At 46.6% G+C, this 17,725-nt stretch overlaps 5 protein-coding genes across 5 annotated transcripts; all 5 read right to left on the bottom strand.

The window, feature by feature from the left end:
- Nucleotides 1–1,496: 1,496 nt before the first annotated feature.
- Nucleotides 1,497–3,035, bottom strand: Ank1-1 (Ankyrin-1; the record flags this gene model as incomplete). The annotated part of the gene is made up of 1 exon (XM_036640450.1): nt 1,497–3,035. One exon carries the CDS (start codon nt 3,033–3,035, stop codon nt 1,497–1,499), a length of 1,539 nt encoding a protein of 512 aa, XP_036494218.1.
- A 631-nt stretch (nt 3,036–3,666) lies between these two features.
- On the bottom strand, nt 3,667–5,157 carry Ank1-2 (Ankyrin-1; the record flags this gene model as incomplete). The annotated part of the gene is made up of 1 exon (XM_036640449.1): nt 3,667–5,157. The coding sequence occupies one exon, from the start codon at nt 5,155–5,157 to the stop codon at nt 3,667–3,669; it is 1,491 nt and encodes a 496-aa protein (XP_036494285.1).
- A 1,861-nt stretch (nt 5,158–7,018) lies between these two features.
- proC (Pyrroline-5-carboxylate reductase) lies at nt 7,019–7,915 on the bottom strand (the record flags this gene model as incomplete). Its single annotated transcript, XM_036640448.1, has 2 exons — nt 7,019–7,311; nt 7,363–7,915. The coding sequence occupies 2 exons, from the start codon at nt 7,913–7,915 to the stop codon at nt 7,019–7,021; spliced, it is 846 nt and encodes a 281-aa protein (XP_036494698.1).
- A 440-nt stretch (nt 7,916–8,355) lies between these two features.
- CGCS363_v008598 (putative MFS-type transporter) lies at nt 8,356–10,275 on the bottom strand (the record flags this gene model as incomplete). The annotated part of the gene is made up of 5 exons (XM_036640447.1): nt 8,356–8,595; nt 8,652–9,413; nt 9,483–9,734; nt 9,804–10,054; nt 10,194–10,275. The coding sequence occupies 5 exons, from the start codon at nt 10,273–10,275 to the stop codon at nt 8,356–8,358; spliced, it is 1,587 nt and encodes a 528-aa protein (XP_036494697.1).
- A 5,721-nt stretch (nt 10,276–15,996) lies between these two features.
- CGCS363_v008597 (uncharacterized protein) lies at nt 15,997–17,653 on the bottom strand (the record flags this gene model as incomplete). Its single annotated transcript, XM_036640446.1, has 4 exons — nt 15,997–16,741; nt 16,793–16,917; nt 16,995–17,278; nt 17,347–17,653. 4 exons carry the CDS (start codon nt 17,651–17,653, stop codon nt 15,997–15,999), a joined length of 1,461 nt encoding a protein of 486 aa, XP_036494706.1.
- Between the last annotated feature and the right edge of the window lie 72 nt (nt 17,654–17,725).

The raw sequence follows: 17,725 nt of genomic DNA, 5'->3' as shown, positions 1-17,725 counted from the left end.
GTTGTCGGAGGTTGACTGACGACGACGACGACGACGACGACGACAGAGATCCGGAATGATGGTAGAGATCAAGGACGACGACGGAAGCCCGAGAGGATCGCGTCAGAAAAGACTTAGACGGATCGATAGGCGAGGCTGGCAAGGTTGGCCCTCTAGATAAAGGCTGCTCGGGAATCACAGTCGCGGGACTGTCGAGGCTGAACGGAGGTGATTTCCTTAGCCAATGCAGTTAGGGCGAAAGAGTTGGGTCAAACCGAACGAAATGAAGGTCCAGTAGGTAAATCTTGCAATGCGCACTCAAATCGGTCGTCATGAGTGTGATCGCAGAGAAATATTGACGAAGAGGAAGAAGTATTACCTGGAAGGACAGGCGAAGGGAAGCGGTACCTACCTTCCTACCGAAAGAAAATAACTTTGCTTCCAGGTGGAGACCATGGGAAGTGTGAGTGAAGATTCCCTGCAGGTGAAGGGCAGCATCACCCTCCACGTCTACAAATTCCCGCTGGAAAATCTCACTTTCCGGAGTTTGCCGTTGAGATTCCCAAGACACACATGAGAAGATCAGGAGATTTGCTCTTCTGCCCATTCTGACGCTTTCTGTTCCTACGGAGATAGTGGAAAGGTTTGTTCACAAATGAGTCACAACAATGAAGACGTACTGCTTGCTGTGTTCTCCCCCATACCTTCTACCGCAGTGTGTCCAATCTGTTCTCCACCCTGAGCGGTCACAAAAGAGAACATATGCCTTTGAAAAGCATAGACAAGCATCCGGAACAATAGAGAGAAATAGTTGGGCACACAGACAACCTTTCCAACAGTTGATCTATCTCATCGTGCATGAAAAACCACTTCATCACGTTTTTCTTACTTGGGCGTCTGATTGAGACCACAGTGTTTTGGGAGTAAATTGAAACTGCTTCTGGGGCGTACACGTTGCATGTCACTTAGGTATGATGTTTTACGAAATGTCTTAGGATGATAAAAAATAACATAATGTAGCAAGTCCTTCCAAAATCTTTACTGCTGGTGATCTCCCCACTCTCGACTTGCCAGCATCTCAATTTCGGTATCGGGGACGCTGGCATTCTGTGGCGGGCTACTGCAACGATGAAAGCTGCGGTACGCTACTCTCTCCCGCTCGGCGCAAATCTTCAACGGATGGCAAACGTCCGTTTGATGAAATCCCTGTTCTAGCATGCCCATCAACCTCCGATATTCAAAACTCGATGTCTTTGTCTCCGTAGTTACGGCTCCCGCGGAGCTAATTCCGCAGCAGAGGCGCATATGCGGGAAGAAGACATGCTCAAAGCAACCAGATGATCGATTTCCTCATCCAAGTGCTCCTCTCCGCCCAGAATCTCATGACGTGATAGAGTAGTGTGTACTCTGCAGCGTTGGGTGCGTTGACGATAGCGCCAGGCTTTAACAACCTCCCTCGACATACGTGCAGCAGCCGAAGCTATCTTTGGAAGAATGGCGGGAAAGACATTAAGATATTACAAGTTGCCATCAATTGACCTCTGCACCCAATAATCCTTCCACTCATTCTTCGACAACTCATCGGTGAATTCTTTGACCGCCAAGACCTGAAGCTCCTCCGGCACCTCGCAGCAGTGGTAAAAAGTGCTGAGCGCCACTTTCTGCTCTTTTTCACAGAGGTCCTCCATGGTCGGCAATTTCCTGCCGTCAAACCGTATCTCGTGGCGTTTGGAGAGTTTCACCGCCTTCGAAACCAGGCGGTTAACGTACTGCGCGTCGTTGTAGCGTTTGTTGTTGATAATCTTACCGCGCAGGTCCTTGCACTCGGGCAGCAGATACGCTCCCGCCTTCAACAACGCGACCATGTGGTCCGTCTTGTCCGTCAAGTGGTGGCCGTCGTCCCAGAAGGCCAGGGCGTAATGAAGCGGCGTGTACCCTGCATGATTCGTTGCGTTGACGTCAGCACCGTGCTGTACCATCAGGCCGATCAGTTCTTCAGGGTCATCGTATCCCTCAAAACCGTCCAGGGCGAAGTAGTGCAGCGGGGAGTTGCCAAGCCAGTCTTTGACGTCTGTGTCTGCGTCGCAGTGCTCCAGCAGGTGCCTGGCGAGGTTCACATCTCGTGAGCCGCACGCCTGGTGAAGCGCGTGAATTCCCAGCGTTCTGTGCGTGATCAAGGAAGACCCGGCGTTGATGAGCATCCTGGCCGCCTTTCGACACTGTTGTCTCGTGATCTGATATTCTGGTAGATAGAGGTGGTCGGCGGCCTTGTAGCTGGGGATAAGTGCGAAAAAGAGGGGGTTGACCCCTTTGGCCAGCAATTGTGCTATCTTGTCTTTCCACAGTCCAGTATACCGTAGATGGCGCCAAAAGATTGAAATGATTGAAGAAATGGGACCGTACAGTCCGGGTTGACAAGCATCCATCTCGCATTCCGGGTCGGCGCCTCGATCCAACAAGATCCTCATGGCGTCCAGGTCACAATGGTACGAGGCCCAGTGAAGGGCCGTCATGCCATGATAGAGAGGCTCCCATCGAGAATCCGTCGACTTTGTCACCTCGGTCTGATTGACGTCGGCGCCATTCTCGAGAGCCCACATCATGCCATCCAAGCTTCCATACTTCGCAGAAGGCACCAGAGCTGAGGCGTAGGCGTGCTTGACGTTCATGTCGTAGATGGTGGGCGTCATGCGATGGTAAAGAGTCTTGCAAGAGGCGGCCAAACTGACGAGGTCATGCCACACGGCAGAATTAAGACCCCCGGCAAAAACGACCTTGTTTATCCGGTGACCTTCTGCATTTTTGTCGGCGAGCGTGGATTTCAATCCATAGTTTTCAGCAATGTAACCAATAATGACGAGGATAAGTTCTTGCGGTAGATCAACGCAACTGGCGTACGTTTTGGTAATCTTGTTGGTTCCAGTGGATAAACTCGGCGATGATGAGCTAAGCGGAATGGGGCTCAGCTCACCAGAAAGGAGAATGGTATTATTATTGTCAGGATCTTGCCAAGTAGGTGTGGCGTCCGCCGCAAATGTGCGTTGAGCCGGATCCATGTTGATAATAGCAAGCTGGCTCACGTTGTGGTCTCTCGATTTTGAAATGACATGGAAATAGAGGGCAGGGAATTATGTAAGCTCATACAGGCACAAATGGCAATGTCAGAACTTCCGTACTGTGGTGTGGAAAAGCAAGTTACCTACGGAAGGTATGCAAGCGTCAGTAGGTAAAAAGTAATGATCAGGCTGAGTGAGAGGAAAATTTGATTACAGACAACGGCTAGACCGTGTCCGTGGCCAGGTACTTATGAATTTGGTCTCAGCTTCGGAAATACATACACGAGATACCTTTACGGTTGAGCAAGTCATTAAAGAAAACCTTCAAGGTTAGTCACTGTGAATGACAACTTCGAATTATTCAAGGGACACGGTATGACGAGATTTTGTTTTGGAGGAAATACGTCAGTTCAAGAGAGTTACAACAAAATCGCATAGGTTGAGCAGCGTGGATTCTCAGAGAAGTGGTTGGAGTGTGCCGTGAATCATTGCACACTCAACAGGAGACCAGTCTCTCTACTTTTCCCGGCGCTATAGCGATTATGTTTTCTGTGTGCTTTATACCGCCGTCATTTCTCGTCATTTATCGTCGTCATTTATCGTCGTCATTTATCGTCATCATTTATCGTCGTCATTTATCGTCGTCGTCGCCGTTGTCTCTTCCATTCTTTTCACGGCTGTCGACATAACGGGCCTTGTCCCAATAAGACTCCCAGTCATCCAAGCTCCAGCTGCTGATAATTTGGGTTGGCTCCGACTGGTGGCCCAATTTCCTACACCACAGCTTACACAGTTGGATATTGACCGCTTTTGCTTCCTCCTCGCTGAGCTCCACCTCATCTTCATCCACATCCGAATCGTCCTCGTCAAAATTCGAGTCCGTCTCGTCGGTTTCTGAGTCATTCTCATCTATCCTCGATAAGTAGATGTTTTGGCCTTTGGTTTCTGCGTCCAAGACTATTTGTTTCCTTTCATCGGACAAGGGCCTACGGCTCGTCGACAGATAAAAATCTAGCAAACGCTCCGAAATGATGTAAGCACCTGCGTCGAGAAACGCAAAGCATGCCTCAGTCTCAGCATGAGAGAATCTTGACCATTCAGAACGCAGAAAAGAGTGCAGCGGGGTGTATCCGGCTGCGTTCTCAGCGTTGATGTCCGCTCCATGACGGAGGAGTAAACTGATCAATTGCCTCACGTCGTTTCGGTAGGGGTCGTTTTGGTACGGGTCATATGATGATTTGACGGCAAGCGCCATGTAATGCATCGGTGTGTTCCCGAGTGGGTCTTTGACGTTTGGGTCCGCTCCAACCTCTTCCAACAGGAACCTGGTCATCTCGAAATCGTAGCCGCAGCATGCTTGGTGAAGTGCGTGAAGTCCCAATCCGGTGTGTGTGATCAACGATGCCCCAGCCCGTATCAGTAGTCTCGCTGCGTCAGTCCCAGCATCCGCGCGGGCCCGAGATCTTTCCTCGTTCCTATCATAATAGTTGCAGCTATAACTGGAAGACTTCAGAAGGGTTAGATAGAGAGCGTTGGCACCTTCGTCGAGAAGTGTCTCCGCCCGCTCGCAGGAGTAGAAACGGTCCCAACGTGTGTGCGATTTGTACACCGATTTCATCACGTTGGATGCGGGGCAATTAAGCCGGGTATCAGGAAAAGGCAACTTCACGGGCACCACGTCATTAGGGCTGGCGCCGCGTTGCAATAGAATATCCATGGCGTCCAGGTGCCGGTGGTACGAGGCCCAATGCAAGGACGCGAGCCGCAGAGCAATTGGTGTTCGGGTGGTCTTTTTCTCGTCCAAAATCCACAGCTCGGTGCAATCCGGAGAGTCGATTTGTGCCCCAAACTCCAAGGCTTTCAATATGCCGGCCACGTTGCCCCTTTTCGCGGAGAGGAGTAGGGCGGAAGAGTGGAAGGCATAATTATCCAGTCGGTAGATCATCGGCGTGATGCATTCGTGGATTCTTCTGCAGGTCGCAGCGAAATTGACCATGTCTCGCCAAATATCAAAGCGATGAAAGCGATCGTCATCGCCTCGTGTCTCTTTCTTCCGATAACCATTTGCCCAATCTGCCCCACGGGAGCCCAGACGCTTGAAGATCATAACAATAAGCTCCATAGGGAAATCTGCTACGGATACCGTTGGCTCAGCCGTCTGTTTGTCCTCGTAAATGCGGGGTGGCGTGCTAAGCCGGATAGAGCTCAATGTGTCCGAAACTGAGGCCAGCTCCTCGCGCTGACGGGAAGCCGCAAAGGCCGGCCCAGATCCAGATGATAGTGACTCCATCAGGGCTCGTATTCCGTTTGTTCGGCTTAGTTTCGGATTGCCGGTTGATGAAGATTGAGGCGGGAAGTTTTTCGATCCAGCGATGGCGGGGAGTCTGTAGCGGTGTCACACAGCACCGGGCTAATGCAAGTATGCTGTTGGTATGCATACGGATGCGCGGTGGGGTGATATCGAATCATGGGCTGGAACCGAGCCCACGACAAGTTTTGATGCCCGTCCTTAGAAGAAATTTTCGGTCTCTACATCGGAGATATATTCTTGACTCAGGGCGATCTGGATGAGTCACACCGTCAGCAACGTCAAGGTGTGATGGTTGAGAGGTTCTTGGCAATGGGCAAACCTTGACAACCACTCAGTGAAGTGGGGCAAAGCTTTCTCCCAACACACCGTTGCGGTGCGGATTGGACGACATCGCCTGATCCTCCTGTGTACTAGGTGACTTTGATGAGGAGGAGGACGATAATAGACGACAACGACAGACGACGATGACAGACGACAATGGTAGCAATGATAGCAGCAACAAGAACAGTAACCATAGCGGCAAAGACGATAGCGAGCACACAGGAAAAGTAGTCGCTCTGACATAGGAAAAATAGAGGGTCTGAATTGGACGGCTTTCATGCCATCAGGTGCGACTGGACTACACTACATTGTGCATCCACTGTCACACCAATTGCTCCAAGTTCCAACCACAAGATTACCTTGTCGTCGTCAGGACCACTCGTACCAAGAAAAAGAAGGCATCGATCTCTGTTGATTGGCTTTATCCCCGCACACCGAATGCTGTGTCTGTAGTACACTTGTACCTGATGAGTTATCCAGCCGACCCAGTCCGACGGGCCGGCGCAGGATCGGCGTTAGGGGCAAGGGGGAAGGGGGTTGCGGCACAACCACTCACCTGAACAAACATCCATGATTTAATCCAGAGCTAGCTGTCAGTTGTCAGGCGATGCATTCATACGCAGTGTAATTGTTCTGAGGGGAAATTGAGGAGGTGAACGACATTCTTTGGTTCTCTCGGCCTCTGCCTAGCTGCGATTGTGACGAGATTGACGCGTAGAGCGCCGTGGCGGATCACGGAATAGGCGCGATACGGTGCGCACCTGGTCACGGCCGGCAAGGCCCATAATGATACCAGCCCCCTTCCCGCAAGTCCTTAATAGGAGGGTGTATCCGGCCGCATTCTTGGCGTTAATATCCGCTCCATGACGGACGAGCAGACTGATGAATTGCCTTGCGTCGATTCGGTATGGGGCTCTCGATGATTTACGGGCGGCAAGCGCCATGTAATGCAATGGTGTGGCCCCGAGCCAGTCTCTGACGTTCTGACCCGCCCTGGCCTCTTCCTAAAAAAAGGCCTGGTCACCTCGATGTCGCTTCCAGGTTAGGAACGACATAACTGCGAGGGCAGACGAAACTCGGAGGGGACGAGAGGATGGACACCGATGCACCTAGCTAAACTTGAAGTCGCATTGGATTGCTGAATGTCGAGAAACCCCCTAGGCCATATCGATGCCAGGATAAAGTATCGAGTAAGTGTTGTTTTTCGACCGTTTGATTGCCGAACGACACGAGCAAACACAATGCTCGTTGACTTTACTAGAGAGACTTTGCGCACTGACAATCGCATTGTTAAGAAACTTTTGTTTGATTTGAATGGATGCAAGACTTTTGTCCCCTACGTCGGACTATTTCACTGCTTGCCCAACTCGTCGGCACGATCCGTCGCGGCTTTGACGGCGCCCTCCACAATCTCCTTCAAGCCGGCCTTCTCAAAGCTCACAAGAGCGGCATGCGTCGTGCCGTTGGGGCTGGTCACGTTCTTGCGCAGCTGCGCAGGCTCATCAGAGGACTCGACGAGCATCTTGCCCGCACCGAAGCAGGTCTGCTTCGCCAGGCGGGTGGCCTGCTCCTCGGAGAGCCCGAGCTTCGTGGCGCCGGTGATGAGGTGCTCGACGAAGGCGAAGAAGTAGGCGGGGCCGGAACCTGGTCAAAATTAGCGATGTCCCGTGTCACATAATTGAGGGCACAACATACCAGACAGTCCAGTGACAACATCCAGGAGCTCCTCCTTATCAACCCACTCTGTCGCCTTGCTCACACTGCCCATCAGCGCCGTGGTCAACGCCTTCTCATCCTCCGTCACATCCTGGCTGGCATAGATACCCGAAGCGCCCTCTCCGACCAGCGCAGGTGTGTTGGGCATCACGCGCACAATGTGGGGCGCGCTGCCGCCGCTCTGCTTGAACCACTCGGCGATGCTCTCGACCTTGTTGCCGGCCGTGATGGAGATGACGAGGGGCAGCTTCGCCGCGCCCTTCCAGCCGGCGCCGAGCTCCTCGCACACCGTCTTGCACACCTGCGGCTTGACGGCCAGGATGACGATGTCGGCGTCCTTGGAGGCCTCGAGGTTGGACGTGGTCGTGCGCACGCCCTGCGCGGCCATCTTCTCGCGGTTGACCTCCCACGGCTCGGACACGAAGATGTTCTGCTTGGGGATGTCCTTGGCGAGGAGGCCGCCGATAATGGCGGCGGCCATGTTGCCGCCACCGATGAAGGTGACCTTGGCTTGCTGGAGGCTGGGAGTCATGTTTGAGGTCGGGTTTGGTGGGATGTGGAGGGTGGTGGGTTGATGTGAGGTGAGGTTGGAACGTGGGGTTAAATCAATTCAGATCGAGAGAGTTGGAGACCCGATAACGGTCCCGCAGATCGGGATGCCCCTCCGACGATGAGTCAGCCTGTCAAGAGCGCCACTTCCGGTAATTTGCGGACGCGGATTGGTCAATGGGGAAATGGGGCTGGAGACTTTGAAAACTGCCCCCTCCACTTTTCTGAGTTGAACATCTCCCGAAGACTCTGCAACTGCAACTCTATGCACGAGTTAGAGTATGCAAATGAGTATACAATGAAGTTCTGAGGCTTAACCCGTGGAATGTACATGCGATGCGATCTCAGAGTTGGCTAATAAAGAATATGGCAGCACACGTTACATCGAGGGGGGTTTCTTTTTACTTTTTCACATCAATGAGATCACGCTCTCTCAACTACTCCAGCAGTCGCAATCCTCGTGCGCTTTCCGTAAAGCCACAGAGGTACTGTGAGAAGAGCAAAGATGCCCATCAGCATGCCAAATACTCCAAATGGCTCTGCGGCGCCCCGATCTTCGACCCAGTGCGACACAAAAAACGTCCATGCGAAAGCGATGATGGCGCGCATGATGGTGACGATGACGAAACAGTCTCCTGAGAGGCGGCCGTAGGAATCGATCAACTATTTTCAAATGTTTAGTACGAATGCGGCATAACGGCGAAAGGTGTTTAACTCACGTAGTTGAAGCCAATCGAAGGGACTTGCATCAAACCAAATGCAACCATGGCGTATCCGAAGCACAACCCAACCCAGCCGTTCTTGGAAGGATACTGGGCCACGAACCCGAAAGTAAAGAAGCCGCCCGTCGCAATGACGAGGGCAGGGAACATGGTTGGCAGTCTGCTCTCGGGCTCCGCCAGTCCACCCTGCGTCTTAACCGTCTTCTTCAACCGAGAGTCGGACAGGAGATAAGTGTACAATGCACCGAAGAGAGTACCCAGAATACCGCCGACGTTGATGAGACCGACATTTGCGCCCCAAAGGTATGGGGGCTGGGCCATGATTTGGGGACCGATGGTCGAGATGGTAACGATGCCGCCAACCAGTCCTGCGTAGTGGAACATCACCACCCACGTGCCGGGGAGCGCGAGAGTCCTCCATGGCGCGATGAAGTTCCGAAGGACTCCGCCGCGGTAGTGAGTGAAGCCAAGGGATCTCGCGAACGTGTACGGTTTGTATTGCGTGACTTGGCTTCGGGCGTCCTCGACGTGGCTGTCCATGCCCTTCTCGTCGATGACGGGCATCATGCCGGGGTCGGTCGGGGAGACGACGCGGTCGTACAGCGTTTCGGGGATGAAGAAGAAGACTCCGATGATGCATGCTGCGGAGATGGCGGCGCCGACCCAGAAGATGTAGGTCCAGCCGAGTTGGAAACCGATGTATCCTCCTGCAATACCGCCGAGGAGAGGACCACCTGCGAGGAATACGGTGTAGATGGCCTTTGCGAAAACATATTGTTAGTCTGTATCAAAGAGACAATTCGTGTTCTTTGGATGTTTCAAACATACCATTGCTCGACCGCGCTCATCAACGAAAAAGACCTCCCCAATCAGAGCTGGAGCAACTGTCTCAGAGGCACTGCCACCAATAGCCTGAAAGACTCTCGCAGCGAGAACAGAGTTGTATGAAGTTCCAACGGCACACCAGATTGAGCACACAGTCATGATGACGGTTGAGACAAGTAGGACTGGCCTTCTACCGATGATGTTGGACAACGGAACCCACCAGATATTCGCCGCGCCGAGGAACAAGGTGCTAATCTAGAACGAAGGTCCCATGTTAGTCGATCGAGATTTCAACTTCCTCCTTGACGTCTTTGGGTAACATACGGCGATGAAGTAAGTCAAGTCGCTGAACGGCCGGTGGTCCGTGGGGAACTCCTTGAACCAGAGTTGAAGCGCAGGAGCGATGCTGGCACTGGTGAAGTTTCCGGCGAACGAGTAGAGGCCGACGGTCAGCAGAAGCCCGAACTTGCGCCATGTTGGCCAGTTGAGAGGGTCGGCCGGGTCTTCTGATGGTTGGGGGAATCGGATGAGCGAGGCTGATGATCTTCGGGACCCGCCTGAGGATTCACTTTCGTCTTGAAATTATGTGAGTTAGTTAGGTGCAGAATTACGAGATGTTGGATGGATGGGTGAAGTTATAAATGGAAGCCAATCTTTGATGAATATTGATGACCAGCCCAGTTTGACGACGTTGACAACACAAAAATGACTCACACATCAACTTCGCCGTCCCAGGCGGCGTCGCCTCCAACACCTCATACTTGCTCAACGAGAAGGCATACTTCCAGCCTGACATGGCGTCGCTGTTTGTCGAATTCGATGTCAGTGTTGTTTGTAGTTCAGTGTTTGATGATTTTTCGAGATGACAAGTTCAAACTGTTGACCCGTCATGGCCTGATCTCAAAACTCTGGCTCCTGAGTCGTCCCTTTTTAATCAGATACCCTCGTCCTTCTGCAAGAACAAGTCGCTAGTCTGGAGCGAGAAACTGTCGTACTCGCACTACCCCGGGTTCCCCAGGAGATCCACATTAGTCGCATCCATGCAACCTTAATCCAGTGGCTGCCGGAGTGGGGGACGAGGGGCTTCCGGTGGTGGGGGATCCTGGCCCCGGCACATCGTGACGGGAATGCTGGGCGCTCGTAGGTGACTTAGAACTTGGAAGTGAGCATATCAATATTTTTCTGTGCTCGTGAAGTTGTATTGGAAGAATGATGTGATTCTTTTGCGAATTTCTGGCCATTTTCCCTGGTGAAAAGCCACATCGCCCACCGGCTCGAGTCCATCCTCATCACACGAAACACCCTGGCGGGTACCAGCACATGCTCCCAGACTACACCGGAGACATGGACCCTTGATGCAGTGGAGAGGCCAAGAGAACTATTGATATTCGCGCATCTGCCAGCAGCGCTCATGGCCAATGGCAAGCCTGTCAGTCCAGATGACGTCGGGCTAATTATCTAGGGCCGGCCCCGCTTGCTCACCGGCCAAAGGTGGGGTTCCGACATATTCCTGGCCTCCTTCCACATTTCTGCTAAACAAGACGAGGGGCCATATTCGGCACCCCCCAGTCGCTTCTTCAGCACCCAGTTAAACCCCTTTTAGTAGTTTATAAGCGTTATAGCTATAGAGGGTACCCACTACTTTATAGCTACCTAAACTATCTTTATACTAGATATTTTATATAATAGCTACATAGATTAAAGTAAGCTACTTAGAATATATAAATATATTATTTATTAATAACCTAACTTACTATATATCCCTCTAATATTAAAGTATTAATATTCTTACTAAATTTATCTATTTTTTTATTACTACTATATTCCTAATATAAAATTAATTAATCCTACTCTTAATAGGTTTCTTAAGAAAGTCTATTAGTATTAAAAGCCTTTTAAGTATAGTATAATTAGAAGTAAGTTATAATTAATAGTATATAGTATTAAATACTAATAAGATCTAAACTATAAGTATAAAAGTTACTTTAAGAAGTTTATAGTAACTTCTAGAGACTTAATAACTAATAAAATAGGTTATTAGTAGTCTATATAATTATTATAAACTTTAAAGAGATAAACTACCTCTATAGTTAATAATTAATATAACTATTTACTTATTACTAATAAGTTAAAACTATATAGTTAAATATTTTAAGTAATAATATATAAAGTAATAAGTAGTAAAGAGGTAATATAAGTATATATTAAAGACCTCTTAAAGTTAAGTAAATTAATAGTATATAATATTACTATATAGATAAATAAAGAAGTAGGTATTAATTATATTTATATAATTAATATATATAATATTTAGTGTTAACTATATTATAAAAAATATAACCCTTTTTTAACTACTTAGATATTTATATATAAACTAGAATAAAGTATAGATATTAGATATCTAAGCTTCTACTATAATACTAGCTTAAGTAGGATTAATATAGTTTTTTAGATATACTCTTAGTACTTTAAGTAGTAGTAATAGAATCTAAAATTACTATTAATAGATACTATATATAAAGTTAGTTATAAAGTTAAAAAAAAAAAAAATAAAACTAATTAGTAATAAGTAAATTACTTTAATATACTACTTTTTAAGATTAATAGTTTTATTATAGTATATTTAACTTTTAATACTACTTTCTACTTTATTTTAAGTAAAAATACTACTATATATAAGTAGGTTCTTAAGTAGCTTAGAGATATAATTATAGTTAAAAAAATTATAGTTCTAAAAGTAATAATAATTAATTTTAATAAAGTATTTAAAAAAGCTACTAGAGTTATATTTATAAATATATAGTAATAGATCTATATTTAATATATACTAAAAAATATAATATTAAATATAAAAAATAAGTAAGATAAAGTATTAGAAAGGGATAATAATAACTAAGCTAAAAACTAGCTTTCTATTAGGTCTAGAAATACTAATAATCTTAGTATACCCTATATTAGGAATATTTTTAATTTACTTAATTTAACTATAAATAAGGTTAAGGAAACTTTAGTTAATCTTATTAGCTAGGATTTTAAGGCTAATATTATAGAAGATCTTATTAACTTAGAGGTTAGCTATAAGGTATAAAATTTAATACTAACTACTAACTTCTTACTACTTAATAATAATAATACTAATAATATTAACTTTATAACTATAATATTAAACTTAGTTATTTTATTAACTACTAATTCTAATAAAATTAAGTAATTACTAAATAGGGTTTTATAAGTATAAAAGTTATATATCTATATATTAACTAAAGTGCTATTTTAGAAATACTAAAAAAACCTTAAAAAAGCTTTTAAAGTAACCTAACTTTAAATTATTAACTACTTTATTACTACTTATTTTCTATTTTACTTTTAGTTTACTAACTTTACTATTAGAGAATATTATAACTATAGCTTTAAAATAATATTATATATAGAGTCTATTTATACTAAATTAAAGTTATATTTATATAACTACTTTACTAATCTTTATAGCCTCTACTCTATAATTACTAAGATAATTAAAACTAAGAAGTAGGCGCTATATAATTATATTAATAAGGAGAAGTTTCTATTTAAGAATATTTATAATAAGATATTTATATTATATTAGTTAATTTAAGCTATTTTATTTAAAGTACTTAATATAATATATTAATAATATAAAGTAGTTTATAATATCTAAGTTAATAAATTATAATTAAAAAAGCTAAGTTTTTATATAGGCTTTTTCTTATATTAGTAAAGCTTATTTTACTATTATAATATTTTTAACTACTTTAAATTAGTAGATAATAAATACTACTTTATATAAAAAGCTATAGACTACTATTAATAGCTTAACTAAACCTTAATATATTTTTTTTTTTTTTTTTTACTAAATATACTTCTAATTAATATTTTATAGCTAGAGATTATAATACTTAGAGTAGTAATAAAAAAGCTTAACTTTAATATTATCCTCTAAAAAAAGAACTACTAATAAAATATTATATTAATTAATAATAATAACACCTTTATAGATAATATACTATAATATTAATTAACTATATTAATACTTTTCTTTTATACTAATTATAATATATTTACTAAAAGAGATCCCTCTATATTTAAAATAGCTTAAGCTAATATATTTATTATATTATTATTATTACTAATATAGCTACTAAAAAAAAAGAAGAAGTTAGCTATTAAAAAATAAGCTGAAAAATAAGAGGAGAGGATATAAGTATTAGTTAGCTAGTAGTTCTATTAAATAAGCTAGTAATTAGCTTAAACTTTATAGAATTTTACTTTAAGTTAGCTACTACTATTTCTATTACTACTATTAGCTTTAATATTAACTTTTTTTAGCTAAAGTTAGCTTTAGTAGTACTTATAGACTTTTTTACTATTTCTATAAGTATACTTTAAGGTTTTACTACTTTTAAATTAATAGTAATTTAAGTAGTTTTTAAGTTAGCTAAAGTAGTAATATAAGTATAAGTAGTATAAGTAGTATAAGTAATATAAGTAGCTTTAGTATTAGATTAACGCGTTAATATATAAATTTTCGCTCTATATCTTATAAAACTATATATTACTATATATAATAAATCTTTTAGTAACTAATAAGGCTAGAGATTCACTCTACTATATGTAGTATAGCACTAACGTAATGACTTACTAAAAGGGGTTTAACTGGGTGCTGAAGAAGCGACTAGGGGGTGCTGAATATGGCCCCTTAACAAGACAGAACATCGTGTAGATCAGGGCTGGTTTCATGGTAGCAGTCGTTTCAGAGGAGGAGGGTTGGGATGCAGCATACCCGCACAGCGTGGGACAGGCATGGCAGGGACCGGTTGCCGCGCGGGATGTCCAAGTCATTCGCCCGCAGCGTTCATGGTTCAGTGAACGATCGCTATCAGTGATTGGAGTGGCATCTCAGAATCGTGAACATGCGGATGTGGAATGTATGCTGTGATCAGTGATCAAAATGCAAACATCACAGCATCATCACGCGGGGATTCAGCTCGGCATCAGAGTTCAAGATTACTGAGCTACCCCGGATTTGCCGGACCGACGGGATGAAATGAAAGATGCGGGGAGAGTTTGCAGCTGGGAGCGAGGCTAACGCTTAAGCAGACTCGGAGTACCCGCCAGCGCAGCTGATAAGCAAGATCACGAAAACCTCAACAGCATGCCAAGATCACGAATCACGACACGTCAACGCCGACCGCAGCCGTGCGTTATCACGCATCTTGGTCCCATCGCGCTACACATCACAGCCTCAACGTCCCAGTATCGCTGCTCCCCAAGCCTGCAAGTTGAATCTTAGATTCGTCGCCAATCTCCCGTCGAAGATCTTGCCATGGCAGAGACCATCACGTCTTCCCCCACCGTTCCGACGTCTGGTTGTAAAGGGGCTGGGGCTCGACTGTGCGGGTCTGTTTAGGTCCTAAGGCATCCAGAAGGATTGGCGTCTGAGGGCCTGTCTTGCTGTCACGAACGAACTAGGTGGCGGCCCCACGGGGACTTGGCCACCTTCTGTTCGAAGAAGTGGCGGGGCCGGGGGAAGTAGATATCCATACATATGACAGGGGCGGGTCGTCGGATTAGAACTGCCGAAGACATGGTGACGATGTCACCTGCCGGATGCAGGGAAGAAAATGCTGTATTTGCTTTACAGAAGCCAAGAATCTGAGAAGTGAATAAGTATCAACGGGGTCCTCTGTTCTTAGTTGCATTGCCGCGACCTGCCAGGCGCGTGCTATCATGTGGAACCTTGGCGCAAGATAGCCTCAAGATGTACACCTTGTTGTGGGTTCTCACAAGACTTCGGACTGGGCTAGCAACCCGACCCATTTCGGCTACAAGTTTTTGGTTGCACGGGGAATATCACAAAGCCGAAAAGCTCGGGGCGTTTCTTCCTGAACTAGAAACGATTGTAAGCACGCAAGGCGCATCAACAAGCGTCATCCGCTTTATCTTTCTCTTGCGTTTGGGTTCAATCACAACTTGACGGCCTCTGGCTCTCACTCTTTCTTATCGAGCCAGTGGATACTAGTGCAGGTGCCGAGATGGACGTGAGTTGATGTGCATAATCTCGACACCTTATGAGCCTGCCACGGCAATGACTGGTAATGATTGGCGCCTACGACGTCGACCCACCACGAAGAATATGCCTCAGTTTCATTTCTGAAAAGGCCAAGAAAGATGGACGGTCAAACACCAAAGTAAAGCATGATTCTTGACTTTCTGGATTTAATCTGTTAAGAAAAACACACAGTTGCCAGCTGAAGTAACGGGTTATCGTGGCTATCGCCAATGGCCACGTCAATCACTTTGTCCACGCCTCCCCGAAAGTCACTCTCTTGCGCAATTATCAGCAAACCCTTCAGAATGCCGCTCGTAAGGGCAAGAACAATGCCGAAGAGACTTATACACCTCACGTTAAAGCTTACGAGTCAATTATCTTCCACCAGAATGAAGCTTGCATCAACTTGCAAGCACAATCTACAAACAGTGAGCCCCTGACAACCTCTCAGCGGAATCCCACCGCTATTGTACTACTCGGCGAAACAGAGACCACCAGTGTCTGTGGCGACGAGAGCCCACTTTCCGGGCTAAGAATAGCGTCCCAGTGAGGCCGGAAGACATCCTCGCCCTGCGGCGTCTCCAGCCAAAGCACGCTCTTGACGTGAAGAAACGCGTTATCCCAGCTGCCCAGCTCCAGAGAGGCAGCCACAACCCATGCCCTTTCTACGAACGAGTCATAAAGGGGCGTGCCGGCCGCCGAGACCATCCCTATCGCTTGAAACCAGACGTCCAGAGAGTTATATACCCGTGGTAATGAGTCAAGCCGTGTGAGCTGCTCTGTGAACCGCGTGACGATGGCGTTTAATATTACTGCGTGTGAGTAGTAGGTTGGTCCGTGGACATTAAACATGTAAAGTATGGTGGCGTAGCGTATGCATTCGGTGAGTGGCGATGATGCAGGGTCGCTTGGATCTGGCGCTTCAAGTAAGAGGCGGTGTATTACGAAACATGTGAGGTCGTGAAGTCGGGTTGTTGGGAATGGAACCCGCCTGGCCCGCTGGAAGACATTTCGTAGCCGGATGAAAACATTTAATACCGCGCATTCAACTTCCTGATCGGCAAAGTCAAAGAGATCGTCATCGTGAGTAGTTGGTGCTTGTTGCCATTCGGGGATCGGGGGTATGCCATGCCCAACGCCATCGTCATCCTGGGTTTCGAACTGAGGATGACCTTTTACAATCATCGATACCCTTGAACTCACATAAGTACCATGGCACTGGAAAAGGTTGAAGCTGACTTACCAGCTAACCATTCGTGCGGTAAGTGGGCTGGTCTGCCTCACTGAGTTGATACCGCCCCGCATGTTGACTAGTCGTGCGACACCATCAACGTGCATTTCGCTCACTTGAATGTTTCCCTTGCCGAACTGCATGACATCAGTAAACAATGCACCTTATGAATGATATTTCGCGATGAAAAGGAGCACGTGAAGAAGCGGCTCACTTCGATTGCTGCCAAAGTGATGACAGAGTTCATTGTTCCGTCTTGCACGGCTAGCGATGTGTCCTCAACCTTGCGACGGAGCAATGCGACCGAGTCAGCCATAAGAATCTCGGATGCTTGGAACCCTTTCTGGGCCAACATCTCTTCGTCGAGACATGCTGTTTGTAATGAGACGTGAAATAGTGCAGGATCGCCCAGCGCAAGCGGCCACCAAGACACGAGAAACGGATTTGAGGTTGCGTTCAGGTCGAGCGGGTAGTACTGAAACGCGATCTTGTGGAGAACTGAATTGGTAAGCCGGCCATCCACTCCTTGACCAACCAACACTTCAATGAGTTGAGCCCCTACGTACAGCTATGAATCAATCGTTGAACGTGTTCTCTAGGGAGTCGCGTCTGCGGATATGAGTCGAAGGGATCAAGCGACCCGATCCTGTAGCTGGTCAAAGCGCCGGATCCATGGTGATGTCTCGCGGCTCCGGTAGCATCCGGCCCCGGAGCAGCCGGAGGCGGCGGCGGCGGCGGTGCGGTCAGGGGTTCGTTGGCGTAGACGCACAGGATCTTGCGCTTGACGCAGCGCGAGCAGCGCGGTGTGCGGAGATCGCAGCTGTGTTTTGATTTGGCGCACGTATCACAGGATCGGCGGAGAGTTTGGCGCATCGTTAGGAGGGGGGGAAAGGCACGAGAGATTGAACAGACGGATGTTAAGGCATTCTCGAATGTCAGAGTGAG

This window comes from Colletotrichum siamense (genome assembly GCF_013390195.1).
Source record: "Colletotrichum siamense strain Cg363 chromosome Unknown KSG_Cg363_contig05, whole genome shotgun sequence".
Lineage (NCBI taxonomy): Eukaryota > Fungi > Ascomycota > Sordariomycetes > Glomerellales > Glomerellaceae > Colletotrichum > Colletotrichum siamense.
The sequence above is the reverse complement of the archived record's forward strand: the minus strand, read 5'-3'. Positions and strand labels throughout refer to the sequence as shown.